At 33.1% G+C, this 14,539-nt stretch overlaps 1 protein-coding gene across 2 annotated transcripts in view; it reads left to right on the top strand.

Moving 5' to 3' along the window:
• The window catches only part of LOC150080074 (V-type proton ATPase catalytic subunit A), a 344,703-nt gene that overhangs the window by 93,876 nt on the left and 236,288 nt on the right, over nucleotides 1-14,539 (top strand). For both annotated transcript variants that reach the window (XM_090381821.1, XM_090381822.1), the window contains exon 7: nucleotides 6,380-6,542. In XM_090381821.1, coding sequence (XP_090237947.1) covers nucleotides 6,380-6,542 — 163 coding nt within the window. The remainder of the gene's footprint in view (nucleotides 1-6,379; nucleotides 6,543-14,539) is intronic.

The raw sequence follows: 14,539 nt of genomic DNA, 5'->3' as shown, positions 1-14,539 counted from the left end.
AGTTAATCCCTTGTTGATTGCGGAGCTTCTGGATCATTTTATGAAGTAGGCTTCTTTGAAGGTTCTGCTGGAGCAGGATGAAATCTGTTGTAAGAACTATGGGTGCTCACATGTAGAACGCAGGTGACCGCTTACTTGGAATCAGCAGCCTAAATGACAATGTAAGTTAATGGGAGTGCATACAATAAGAGCGTGTGGACAGCGGCATCCCTTGTTGTTTTAATCCCCCAGCTTACCTCAACAATTTAAGCTTACTGGTCTCAGGGAAGTACAGATGTCACTTAACTGGGTACGCGTTATTCACACCTCTGATATTATCTGGCCTTCAGGCAATTTTTAGAACTACTGTTGCTGTAGAAAAGCACGAATTCACGGAGATGTAGAGAAAACTTGTAATCCTAAAGTTTTAAACATGGATACTGAAATTTTGATTTCAGACTGACTTTTATTGATTTGTCAGATGCGCAATATGGGACAGAAGTATCAAACTGCATTGTACAGGAATACCATGGAGAAATGTTGACAAAAAACAAAATAAAAAATAAAAATAAAATACCATTATATATTTTTATTTTCTCAAAGTAACACAGTTCTTTGTTTCCTTCTTATATTTATTTGTAAAGTGCTAATGAATACTGTATGTAGAAATAGTCGGTCAGTCAGTGTTTTTATTATTCGAATTGGAAACAGCGTTTCTCTATTCGTTCCGAATATTTAGAAACTTCCAATTCGTTACATAAATTATGACATTCAAAATTTTGTCTACTGTAATGTACAGATATCGGGTATGCCCATCAGTTCCTTATTGTTTTCAAATCTTTGAAAAAAAAAATTAAATAAATAATCATCATTATGGCAAAGAAGAAATAGTTTTGGAATATCTAAAATGAACTTTTTCATTACTTCAATTTCTAGATTTATACTTATTGTTTCTAAAAACTTCACATTAAATTTTATTATCATTGAAAACAATAAGAAACTTTTTAATTAAAAAGTTTCTTATTGTTTTGCTTTGTACAACAAATTGCAGACTGCACGGTGCGTGCATAAAATATGCATTATATTTGTAAATGAAGACCTTAAAGAAGATAGTAACTGATAACACCCGTCGGGTTCATATTTCCTCCCTTCTAATTAATCTCGGTTTCCCTTCTGCAGTTAACATTAAATGAAACTTAATTAATTTGAAAAATGCATGTTGTATGATTTTCATTACTAAGCTATACCTAAAAATCACTGATAATCATCCAAATTTAATCGTTAATGGAAAATGTAATTCATCCCCTCTCCACCAAGTCACTCGAGACAGTGGGGTCCGCAAAAACATATCGGAATTGGTTAGTGCTGGTTGTTCTAATCCACCTGCTCGCTTAAATGAATTTTTATTTAAGCTCGCTGCCACACATTCATTGCAACATGGACATTGAAGCTTTTATTTCCAAGGTGTATCTTCGACGACCAATATGGGACAAAACAGAAAAATTGCATTCGAACAGGAATGCTGTGGAGAAATGTTGGAAAGAAATAAGCCAAGAAAATTAATTACAAGAGAAACTCACAATTACAATTTAAAAACATCACTATGTATTTCTATAACAATTTGTCGCTTTATGTACTCAGTGCATTACATAAATATATATAGCTATATAACATCTGTATATATATATATTTAAATAACGATAACGTATAAATCCAGTGAAATATCTTTAATACTTTGATATTGATATATATATATATATATATATATATCAATGTATATATGTGGTATGAGGCACAGAATTATATAACCGAGTTAATATTTGTATTACGTTGTTTTTTTTTTTTATAAATATTTGTGTGGACTGTATCATCATTTGTATAATCGAAAATCGATGATATTAGATTATTTGACCAAATTATGAATTTTAAGGAATTTTTCCGAGAAAAAGATGCAAGAAGAAATATGATAATTGCATAGAAAGTGGGCTGGGTACTTTAATCAATGCAAGAGTTCCCAGATATGTTCCGAGCTTTTAAATACTGTATACATTTCATTTCAATCTATATATATATATATATATAGGTTAATTTAACAAATTGCTTCGATTTGGTCGATTTAATCTAGTTTCAGGTATTTATTTCTTATCTGTATAGATATTTAGGTGTATAGGGAACAGGAAAACCAGTTAGCATGTGCAGTCTAACTTCTTCCTGGGGGTCTGTACATGTAATGGTAATAATAATAATAATAGTAATAAATGAAGTTAATATTATATATATTTCAAACAAACATTAAATAAACATAAAAATATATATATATATATATATATATATATATACACACTTATTTGAATAATGTTTGAAATAATTGAAAACTGAATCTTACATAAAAAAGGGATAAAGCATACATCAGAGGCAGCAAAAAGCATTTTCCTCTACATGATGCTTGAGATATAAACTTAAATGAGAATACAGTAATGATAAAAAATAAATAAAAATACCAGCGGCATGACAAGACAGAAGAGCGAAAATTGTGAAATTATAATGATCAAACCGGCAGGGAGGGAAGAGAATAAAATTATTGCAGCAGAAACTCTCGAAGATAATTTAGAAGTCTAAATACAAAGATAATAAAATATAATCAATTAAATTTTGAATAGCCAATTAAATGAAATTTAACGGCGCCCCCCTCTGACGGACACCAGGTCCAAATTTATGCGAAATATCACGGGCAGAGATGTGAACAACTACAATAAAATAAAATAAAACAAAATAAAAACCGAAATAGACTGACCATTATGCCCCATCTGAACAGAGGACCACAAGGCCAATAATGGTCAGGGAATCGCTGCATTTCAATCGCTAGCCAAATCGCCGCAGAGGCGAATCAATCGAAAGATCAGTCCACCATCCGATCCCCAGATCGAACCGCCAGTGCAGAGGACTTGAATAGCGGTGGTCCTGATGCAGCAAAAATTAAAAATAGGACAGATACAAGCACTCAAATGCAAAGCCACACCACTGACAAAGAGATGGGGCATAATGGTCAGTCTATTTCTGTTTTTACTTTGTTTTATTTTATTGTAGTTGTTCACATCTCTGCTCGTGATATTTCCCATAAATTTGGACCTGGTGCCCGTCAAAGGGGCCACCATTAAATTTCATTTAATTGGCTATTCAAAATTTAATTGATTATATTTTATTATCTTTGTATTTAGACTTCTAAATTATCTTCGAGAGTTTCTGTTGCAATAATTTTATTCTCTTCCCTCCCTGTTGGTTTGATCGTTATGTATAATTTCACAATTTTCCCTCTTCTGTCTTGCCATGCTGCTGGCATTTTTATTTATTTTTTATCATTCTCACTTAAGTTTATATATATATATATATATATATATCCAATATGTTAAATTAAATAAAATAAAACATAAGCCAGTAGTATGGCAAAAACTGTAGAGCGAAAATTAACATAAAAATAACCCAAATAAACAATCGAACGAAAAGAAAGAATAGATATAAATAGTAGCCCGTAAACCCTTGTATAATTTCGAACTTTTAATCCAATTAAAACTATACAAAATTTAGACTAATGCCAATTATTTATTAATTTAGCGGTACCCCCCAAAGGTACCAGTTCCGAAAGACGTGAAATATCACCAAAAGAGGGTCAAAGGAACTACCAGACGATAACAAAATCAAAATTAATTAAAATAAAATAGACTGACCATCATGCCCCATATCGACAGAGGACCACGAGGCCAATAATGGTCATGGAATCGCTGCATTTCAATCGCTATACAAATCGTCGCCATGGTGAAAAGATCGAAGTACCAATTCACCCTCCCTCCTCCGATCGATCCACCACTGCAGAGGATCTGCACGGCGGTGGTCCTTATGCAGTGAGAAATAAAATATAGATCAGACAGCACTCTAGAGCAGAGCCACACCACTGACATACTGTAAGCTGAATCAGCTTATATAGAAGAAAAAAGGAAAATAGATGGCAGCACAGGCGTTGCTAAATTAGCATATTGACCCATTACTGTTGAATTATTAAATGTTGACAAAAGTTAATTTATAATAAAATAAATAATTAAGCATTCATTCGTTAAATTAAATAAAATAAAACATAAAATTATGTTTTATTTTATTTAATTTAACATATTGGATGTATTTCAGCTTCATATGGAGGAATTGCATGTCGCTGCCTCTAATGAATGCTTAACTATTTATTTACTTATTTTATTATAATTTAATTTCATTTAATATAATTCAATGATAGTATATATATATATATTTTGCCCAAAATGGAACGTAGAGCATGTATTTTCATTAATGGAGCAACATTATAAATAATATGGAGACAAATACTGTGAATAGTATTTCGTTAATAAATTTTTTGTGTATATAATTTCAAAATGGACTGAAAAACATTTTATAATTACTTACTTTGTAATCCGAACTTACTGAAAATGATTGGCAGTAAGGATAAGATTGTATCGTAATTTTTTAATAATAATTATATCATTTTTAAAATGTTATCGTTTTTAAAACTAAGTGTCCTAGTTTTTTAATTCTATCTAGATCTCGTAACCCCCCTATCCTTTCGGATATAAGGCTTAAAAAAGAATGATTGCAAGAAAAACGATTTTGTCTTTTTTTTTTTTTTTTTTTTTCTGTTCAATTCTGGTGTTTCACACTGGAAGAGACTCCAGGATTGCTCGGCGTTGGACAATATACTTATGAATATAATTCTATCTTACGTTTAAAATATATTATTTTTTGTCTTTGATTGTTATGCTTCATTTTTCGATTTGTAGCTATGCTACCTCCTCTCATCTTTCCAGTTTTTTTTTTTTTTTTTTTATTCTCTTCAACTGTTATCAATACATAACATGTATTCATATGTAGTAACTTCTGAACACTTCGTAACTTTATTATTATTTTTTTTTCCTTTGATAAATTTTTAATTCTTTCCCTGCAGAAACATTATTCCCTTCCTCTTTCAATTATTTCAGTGCTCATTCCAACGGATATTTAATCGAATGTCCTGCAATGGGCATTAGTAAACAACCTGCTCTCTCTCTTTTCTCCTAATTATTTATCTTTTGATAAGTTTTCACCTGAAAATTATGGGACACCCTCTGAATTGCAGGAAGAGATAATCGGAAATTTTACGGTAGCGGTTTACCCGAGAGCTAAAGGGATTACCGTTCCCCAGTACAGTAGCACCCGTAAAACCTACCCCAGTGAGAAGTTGCACTGGTCGCTGCTTTCTATGTGTTCATACCCAGTGAGCAGCTTCAGCTGCGTGTCGCTGCTGGTTCCAAGTAAGCGGTCACCTGCGTTCTATGTGTGAGCACCCTATGGTGTTGGAGAAATCCTATGTACCTCTGCAGGAAAGGGCTTGTGCAGCTGTTTCAGATTTTTTGATTCTGCCATGTTGAGTGTCTTGCTTATGTTCTCATATAGTTTTATCAGTTTTCCATATGTTTCTCCAACATAGGTTGAGTTACATGAGCATCGGATAAGATTGGATTGGATAAGACTTTATTCCCAGATCACATTAACAGGTAAGCCCTTCTAACTAATTTAGAGAGTAACTCTAAGGATTTTTCAAAAATTCTTTGTTTATTTATTATTAATTTATGAGTTATTTAAATTATTAGGAAAAGTGTAATAATTATACAACAATTATACACTCAAAGGAATATATTATAATTAGAATACATTGCAACTAATCAAGTATCATAAAATTGAAAATTGTAGTACTACTCCTCAAATAATGTTCTATGCACCATGACCTGAAGCTGGAAACAGTTAATTCCCGAAACATAGCCATAAATAATTTAAGTATTTTACATTGAGGTGATTTGGTTCCTTTAATTGTATCATTTCAATAATAAATTATTTAATGTATTAGTATTGCTGTATTATAATAATATTAATATATTACAGTATTATGTAATATTAATATAATACTGTAATGTCTGTCAATTCATTAATATAAGTTCTGTAACTTGAAGCATTTGTTCTGAATTGGTTCAGCAGATAGCATTACCAACAGGCAAATTTTTGCTTATAAAACTAAGAAGCCACAGTGATAACTTTTTTTTTAAGACTTGGTCTCTCTGACATTGATTAGATGTAGGCTGATCTGTAAATAATATAGTCTGAGTGAGGTGCATAACTAATATTTACATATAAACTTCTTAGTTTATTTATTGCTTGCAGTGAGATGGCTTGTTAGAATTTACATTTTGCAATGTACTGAGTCAAATGTGAAATAAATAATAAATAGATCAAATAAATATAATGTAAACTTTTCTTAAACAGTAAGGGAAAGTCAAGTATTATGTTGTTGAATATTTGAATGATGACATATGTTATCTTTTTGTAGTTGTGTTCAAGGAGGGACAACTGCAATTCCTGGTGCTTTTGGTTGTGGTAAAACAGTAATTTCCCAATCTCTCTCAAAATATTCCAATAGTGATGTTATTGTTTATGTGGGCTGTGGAGAAAGAGGAAATGAAATGTCTGAGGTGTTGAGGGATTTCCCTGAGGTAAATATTTCTTGCTACATATAGATCTATGTTTTTTTAGATGTGTCCACATGCATTTTTAAATACAAAAACAAAAAAAGGTTCTGTATAGTCTTTGTGGGACTATACAGAACTTGCTACTTTTACTTTTATTTGGGATATATGGTTACCTGTAACTATCATTAAGAAAGGATAGCAACTTGTAGCAAAACCTAGTCACTATAAGGATATAATCGATTTTTGTGTTATGTGTTTCTTATAGAGGCAGTTGTATGAAAACAGTAGTCCGGTATAAGTAATGTTATGCTCAGTTCTGTATAACTTGTTGCAAAATAAGGCTTAAAAAATTTATCATTGGTGTTTAAATTGCAGTGTAATCTAAAGTTCCTGAGTTGGAGTCGAATACAATCTATGCCTTTGGATTCTATCATAATTTAATACTGTGAAAATTTCAAATTCATTCATTCTGTTCAGATCCCCTTATGTGGAAACTTTTTCCAACCACACTTAAGTACATTGTTCTTTTTTAGACCTTTTCAAGAAGCTCAAATTTTTTTTTTGTTTAGGTGTGGCTTCTTAGACAGTATTTCAAGTGTTGTCTCACAATTGAGAGAGAGAGAGAGAGAGAGAGAGAGAGAGAGAGAGAGAGAGAGAGAGAGAGAGAGAGTCATTCTTGCCTGGATCATAATTCCCAAATCCCTTCTTCCTGTACTGTTTTTCATCCAGCTGCTCTTAGTGTCTATATTATTTTGGAGTTATTATTACTCAGCTGTAAAACCTTGCATTTTACAGCTTTAAAACATATCTGACTATTCTTGAAGTAGCTTATTCAAGGTGTTCTGGAAGAGTGATGCTTAACATTGATCATTATATATACTCCCCCCCCCCCCCCAATATCATATTTGTAAATCTTGACATTGTACCTGTTGGGAAACCAGTAAATCTCAAGATATCTATCATGGTCGTACTTTGGGTTTTAAATAGCAGTTTTACCTGTTGGTGATCCCACTTATATTAAAGTCTGTGGGCATAAGTTCAAGCCTTGAAGATCAAAAGTTAATCTGTCAATGTAAAATTTAGTTCTTAGATATGGGGTTATTTATAGGAATGTGTACTGTAATGATTTTCCTATGTTAGCAATGGGAAAAAGGTAGGCATCATAGAGCACATCAGTTATATTCTACCATAGGTCAAGGAATAATTTAGTTTCAGCTTTTTACTTGACTGCAAAATATATGACAAAATAGGCAGTTAAAGCCTATTTTATTTGCCATTTTATTTTGAGTTTTGGAACCAACTATCTATCCATCCCCCAGTTATATATTATGTTTATCCGATGCTTTGTTTACTGTACATCTTGAAATAGGCTTATTTTAATTTTAGCCACCTCGTCTACAGAATACACAAAGCACCATTTGGTGGGAATAAGTAGTTAGGCTGCTCATATTTTTAAAAATCAGTTCTTATTTAATGACCTAAACACCTTTAAGATGACAAAGAAAGCTGGTGATATGTCATTGGACATTTTTTAGTTCAGTATGGTTGATTTGTAGAAATTATACCTGAATATTTTTTCTACAAAATTTTTGAAAATTTCATCGAAGCAAATTACATAAATACTGTCGTAATACTTTTAAGTTCTTGGTTCTTCTCACCATCCTGCCATGTTTCAACATTCTTTGATGTGTTGTTAGGAAGTGGGTAGGTAGAAACCATTGTATTTCCTATGCCGTGAAGTGCATTAGGACACTTCATGTTTAGCAGATATCTGGTAGTTACAGTCATGGTTTATAATTGTTTATAATTAGGGTTTTATAATCTGGGTTTTAATCAGTGTTTATAATTGCTGGGCTTATATTGCACCAGCATGGAGCTTTTACTGTTTTTAATCTTCTAATAATTAACATTATCAATCAGTTCTATTTAAGCAGTGACAGGAAAACTCAGAGAAGGTAAAAGCTTCCACTTTTTAAAGATGTGGATAGCTTGGTCTTGAATCCTACTCTACATACCATTTGATTTTATGCACACAGCTAGCTAAAGACTTTAAAATAATAATAAGAAGAAAATATTTTTTTAAATTTTCTTATTATTATTATTTTATTTATTTATTTTTGGCTGGTGCAGCTTAAGCCATAGGCTTCCTTGCACCACGTAGCCATTGCTAATACTAATACCAAAGAATTAAAATTCAGAAAGCATAATCTTCAAAAACTTTTTTTCCTTTTCTTCTTGTGGAAAATACTTAACTAGATAAAATAACCTCAACATAAGCAAAGAATATGTGAAACTATGAATCTAGTATACAACTTTTATGCCACCCTCTAGACAGTGCTGGATTGACGATAAGCAAAACCACAGCTGTAATGCAATAATCCTGATTCAGGTAGTGTGACAATATCACTCATTTGTTTGTTTTGTGTGATTTTCCTTTTGCAGTGCTCATTTATCAGCTGCAATTGAATGGACATATGTGCATTAAGGCACAAAACTTGCAGTTCATTTTTGATGCAGTTTTGTGTTTGACAAGAGAATGTGTTAAGTGTCAATAATTTGTACTACAGTGCCATAGCATACATGCTGATAACCTTAGATGACTAAGAGTAAGTAAGCAGTACTCAGAGTAAGCAGTTTGTCCTGTGAATGTCATCAAGCATTTCATCTATATAATAATTTGCTTCTTTCCCTAGGCACCTCCGTAGCCAGGTGGGCAGGAGCAGCAGTGCATAGCATACGCTTCTTGATTAGACCAGGGTTCGAGCTCGTGACCACCAAATACGGAGAATCCGGAAAGGTCAGAGAATGACCACCGCATATCCACGGAGCAATATGGCCTTAGTTGCTAATGCTCCTAAAAACCCAACAACAACAACAGCAGCTTCTTTCCCTCTGTTTGGAACACACTTTGAATTTGAATAACTCAAAGACTAAACAAACTTTTTACCTAATTTCTTTTGCAATACATTTTATTTTTCAGTAAAATCAAGGGAAAAAAAAAAAAAAAAAAACAATTTGCACTAAAACTTTCCAAAACGTTTTCTGGTCAATATTAAAAATTTCTGTTATTTTGGCAAATTGTTCATCACAGGTACTTGACAACTTTTAACCTGATTCCTTTTGCAGTAGGTTTTATTTATGAGTAAAATTGAGGGGAAAAAAAAATTGCAGTAAAATATTCCAAAAAATTTTCCAACCAGTTTTGAAAATTTCTATTATATTTTAACAGTTCCATTACAGTTTTGGTGAAATATTCACTATGCATATGCTAGAATAATTCCAATTTTGTCTGTGCAATAATTTAAAATTTTTTTTTAAAGGATAAGTCATAAAAATGCAATTTGATAATTTTGTAAGAAAATTGTCATATTGCATTTTTAGCCATTTTGTTTTTAATGTACAGCCACTCCCCTAAGGGTTGTATTCCCTGGAACTCTACATAAGTCGAATTTTACGTAAATCGGAATTTCTCTAAATGCTTATGCAGCTTTCGCAAGGCACCTCCGTAGCCAGGTGGGCAGGAGCAGCAGTGCGTAGCACACACTTCTTGATTAGACTGGGGTTTGAGCCCGTGACAACCAAATATGGAGGATGCGGAAAGGTCAGGGAATGACCACTGCATATCCTGGAGCAATATGGCCTTAGTTGCTAATGCTCCTAAAAACCAAATAACAAACAGCATTCGCAACTGTGCACTGAATTTGATTGAAACAAAAAAGATATGTTCAACAAACATGTAAATAGAATTATTTATTAAATTTTTTAATCTCATGCGCAGGAAAAATAGGAAAAAGTGCACTTCAAAATGTACAATAAAAAGATTAAGACAAAGTGCCAGTACAAACACCTCAGGGACACTTGCTTCTGAATTTGATTTTCCATTATTAATAGCTTTTCCATCTCCGACATAGCAGCTGAATGCTGTTTTGTGATCACTGTTGCTCCTTTAATATGTTCTTTTATATGCATTGTCCTTTAAAATAGTTTTCACTATTGAAGCAGTAAGACCTAATTCCCATGCAATAGATGACAAACATTGTCCTGCTTCGTACTTCTTAATCATTTGCACCTTCATTTCTAAATCAATTTTGTTTCATTTCCTAGCCCTGCTACCACTTGCACTTTCCGTCGGTTGCTTTCCTTTCATCATTGTAATAAGTAAATAGGAATGAAGAGAAGATTCTGAAAATTTATTTGTTTTTTTATATGATTGAAGATTTCAATGAAGATTTCAACACGTTTCACCATAATAGTGTAAAACCCACACAATTCCAGTTATTGATATTTTCGCAAATGCAATAAGACAGATTACTACCCATTTATAATAGATTGCACCAACAGAAAAGCCCAATAAACTGGAAAGTGTAAATTGTTTTTATTGTTTTATGGTTGTGACCTCCAGAAATGTGCTTTAGAAAAATATCCCAAAAGCATTCAAAATTGATTCTTATAATGGAACATATGATAATGATGAAAGTGTAGTGCAAATTCTGTTATAAAAATGACCTTTTACAGAGATGAATAGCTTAGTTATATAGCAAAAATTTCAACTTTTGAGGGCTTGGAAGGAATTACCAAAAAAACGTGTTATTGGGTTCACATTATGATATTTTCAAAATACCTCCATTTATTCCTATGGGATGCAAAATACATTCCCGCAATTTTTTTAAAGTCGATTATTGTGCAAGTCGGGGAGTGCCTGTATTTTATTATCCAAGTATGTCCCACTGGGGGCCAAGGACAGAGTTTCATCTCACCATCACGTTTAGTTCTGGTCCTTACTTTGTCCAAGGAGTAAAGGTGTGTCATACATAGCCTCTCCTTACCTAAGACCATCTGTGTGTGGTGAAGAACTGCATCCTTCCTGAGGTGAACCTGTTAACACAAAACACGGTGGATCTATAGGAGTAAATTTTTTGGCTCAAAAAAAAACAAAAAACAAAACAAAAACCTGATCCTATGGTGACTGTCATGCCTAGAGGATGAATGGCTGCAGGTGATGCAGTTCCAAACAGTGACCTCTGGGAACTAGGCGAAGCCCAGTTGTAACCAGCCTTTCTGCAGTAAGCAGAGCTCTACTACAGTCAACTTTCTCTTCTCTAACATTTCATGGGATCCATGATAGTCAAACCTAAAACATTCCATACCACTGTTCCTGTGATTAATTCTGGCCCTTTTCAAAATTGGCCATGTGGAAGGCAATGGCACACCACCACATTATCTGATGTTGCAGAGACTACAACAAAGACTGCTGTAAATCAGATCCTGGATGTCACTGTGCCTTGCAGGATTAAATTTAAGAAAGATGGTAAACGTGGCCACATGGAATGTAAAAAGTTTAAAAGAAGGCAAGATGGAAGTGGTCATCAATGAAATGGACAGGTACAAATTTGACATTTTAGGAGAACCAAAGTCATGTGGACAAGACAGGGTCATTTCAACACTAAAAATGGGTTTTTGGTTGTTTTTTCTGGAAGTGACCAAGTAAAAGAACATGGTGTTGCTGTTATATTGAAAAAGGAATGTTCTCTTGACCTGGTCCCAAAAAAGGATGTTTTGATACTCATGGATGATTTCAATGCAAAAGTATGCAAGACAGTTTCTTCTAGTCTGGAATGCAGAAGGTTTGGTCTTGGCAACAGAAATGAACGGGGAGAAAGATTAATTGAATTTTGTCAGATGACAAAATTCAGTTGATCTTTGACACTTGCTTTCAGCAACACCTGAGAAGACTCTACACATAGAAATTATAAAACAAGGAATCAACTTAATTACATCCTTATTCTGCAAAGATGGTATTCCAGTGTTATCACAGTAAAGACATTTCCTGGTGCAGATTGGGGCAGTGATTATCAACTACTTCACATTATTCTCAAAGCTGAAGCTGAAAAAGGTCACGAATACCGTTTTCCCTAGACAACTGGATAATAGAAAATATTCCCAATGAATATATAATCGAAACGAGCAGCCATTTACAAGCTCTATTACAACTGGATGAAGAAATATTTGCCTGAGGAAATGTGGGAAAATACAAAAAGCATTATTAAGGATTTGGCAAATAGATACATTAGAGAAAGGAAAAAGATTAGGAAGCCATGGATATTACAGAAGCCACTTTTAAACTTATTGAACAGAGAAGACACTTCATTTCCTTCAATATTAAAGGAAATTAAGTGTCAGAAACTGAGCAAAGTCATCAAGCACTGATTAAGCCAGGACAAACAGGATTATATGTATGCAGTATATAATAATTTTATTCTTTATATAGAGGTACTAAGTAAACATCAATTATAGATCACCACAAAATTAAAAAGATACTGTACACCTTTTTATAATGAAATGCAGTCGAAAATGCAAAGAAAATGAATACCACAACAAACAAAACAACACTAAGAATATGTATGATGTTATTAAGACAAAAGTTCTGTCCAAAACTTAATGTAATTAAGGACTCTAAGAAGAAAGAAGAGCAAGCAGGTTTCCGAAAGGGCATAGGAACCGGAGATCAGATCTTAAGCCTATGTCTGATTGTTTAAAATTGCAAAGAATTGAAATTTCCAGTTGTTTTGTGTTTTATAGACTATTCAAAAGCATTTGATTGTGTTCAAAATGAGAAACTATGGGAAATGACTAATTATGGGATTCCCAGTCCACATAATTCAGCTGATTAAGTTACTATACCAAGAAAAGGTATCTTTACTATACAAACAAAACAACACTAAGAATATGTATGATGTTATTAAGACAAAAGTTGTATAGTATAGAACTGCAAGAACCAACATGGGAAACACTGACTTTTTCAAAATCGATAAAGGTTGTCAGGCAGGGCTGCATTTTGTCACCTCACCTTTTTTTAATCTTTATGCTGAAGATGCCATGTGTGAAGCTTTGGAAGATTTAGACACTGGCATCAAAATTGGAGGACTGAAGATAAACAACCTACATTTTGCAGATGATACTCTGCTAATTTACAATTCCAAGCATCATCTGAAAGAAATTCTTAGGAGAGTATGTGAAGAAAGTAAGAAAAAGATTTTCTGAATGTGAGTAAAACTAAAATTGTGGTGATAATCTCGGTTTCAGCAAAGTGAAGGTTAATGGCAAGTTATCGAAGAAGTTGATGAATATGATTAGTTAGGATTAAGAATAAATAAAAAATGGTGACTGCTTAAATGATGTAAAGAGAAGACAGACAAACGCTGGTCACTGATCTGATGGAAATTATGGAGTCAAGATCTGCCCCTAAAGATGAAACTGAGAATCATTGATTTGAAAATTTTTCATTTTGCCACATATGGATGTGAAGGATGAAATCTGAAAAGAGTTGACAAGAAGAAAATTGAGGCATTTGAAATGTGGTGTTACAGGAGAATACTGCATATTATCTTACCTTGATCGAAGGACAGATGAGTGGGCAGTGAATAAAATTGGCAGGCCTAAAATTCTTCTTCAACAGAAGAAAACTCAAATTTTTTGGACACATAGTCAGGAGGGATAATTTTCTGTTGAAGAATATAATGGAAGGAAAAATCGAGGGCAAGAGGAGCAGAAGAAGATCTGCAACTAGGTGGAAGCTGGGATCAGTGATGTTCTCGGCATGACACTTTTCGATACTGCTTGTAGAGCACAAAATCGATGTATTTGGATGACTAGAAGAAGACATCTCACTGACATTTTAGCTTGTGGCAAAGGGAGTTGTGGGAGAGGTTTTGCAATTACTTTAATATTAATCTTTACTTCTTCTCTGAAACAGTTTTGGTGACATATTTGCCATGGATACACTAGTTTTTAATAGTATGCATATTTTCCTTTAAGTCTGGTATGCATGATAAATTAATGTTCATTTGAGTATTTTTAAATAACTATTGCAGATATGAATTTAAAAACATTAGCGAGTATGCCAAGATATTCACTTCTTCATGAAATTAGTTAGCAAATAATTTGTTATACTAAACTTCCTGAGAGGAAAAAAAATTACGACGACTTTGTTTTCGGTTGTCTCAATCTCTTAGTAACTTGTG

The sequence above is a fragment of the Mastigoproctus giganteus genome, chromosome 9 (assembly GCF_048544385.1).
Source record: "Mastigoproctus giganteus isolate SK-2022 chromosome 9, ASM4854438v1, whole genome shotgun sequence".
In the NCBI taxonomy this organism is placed as follows: domain Eukaryota; kingdom Metazoa; phylum Arthropoda; class Arachnida; order Uropygi; family Thelyphonidae; genus Mastigoproctus; species Mastigoproctus giganteus.
The sequence above is the reverse complement of the archived record's forward strand: the minus strand, read 5'-3'. Positions and strand labels throughout refer to the sequence as shown.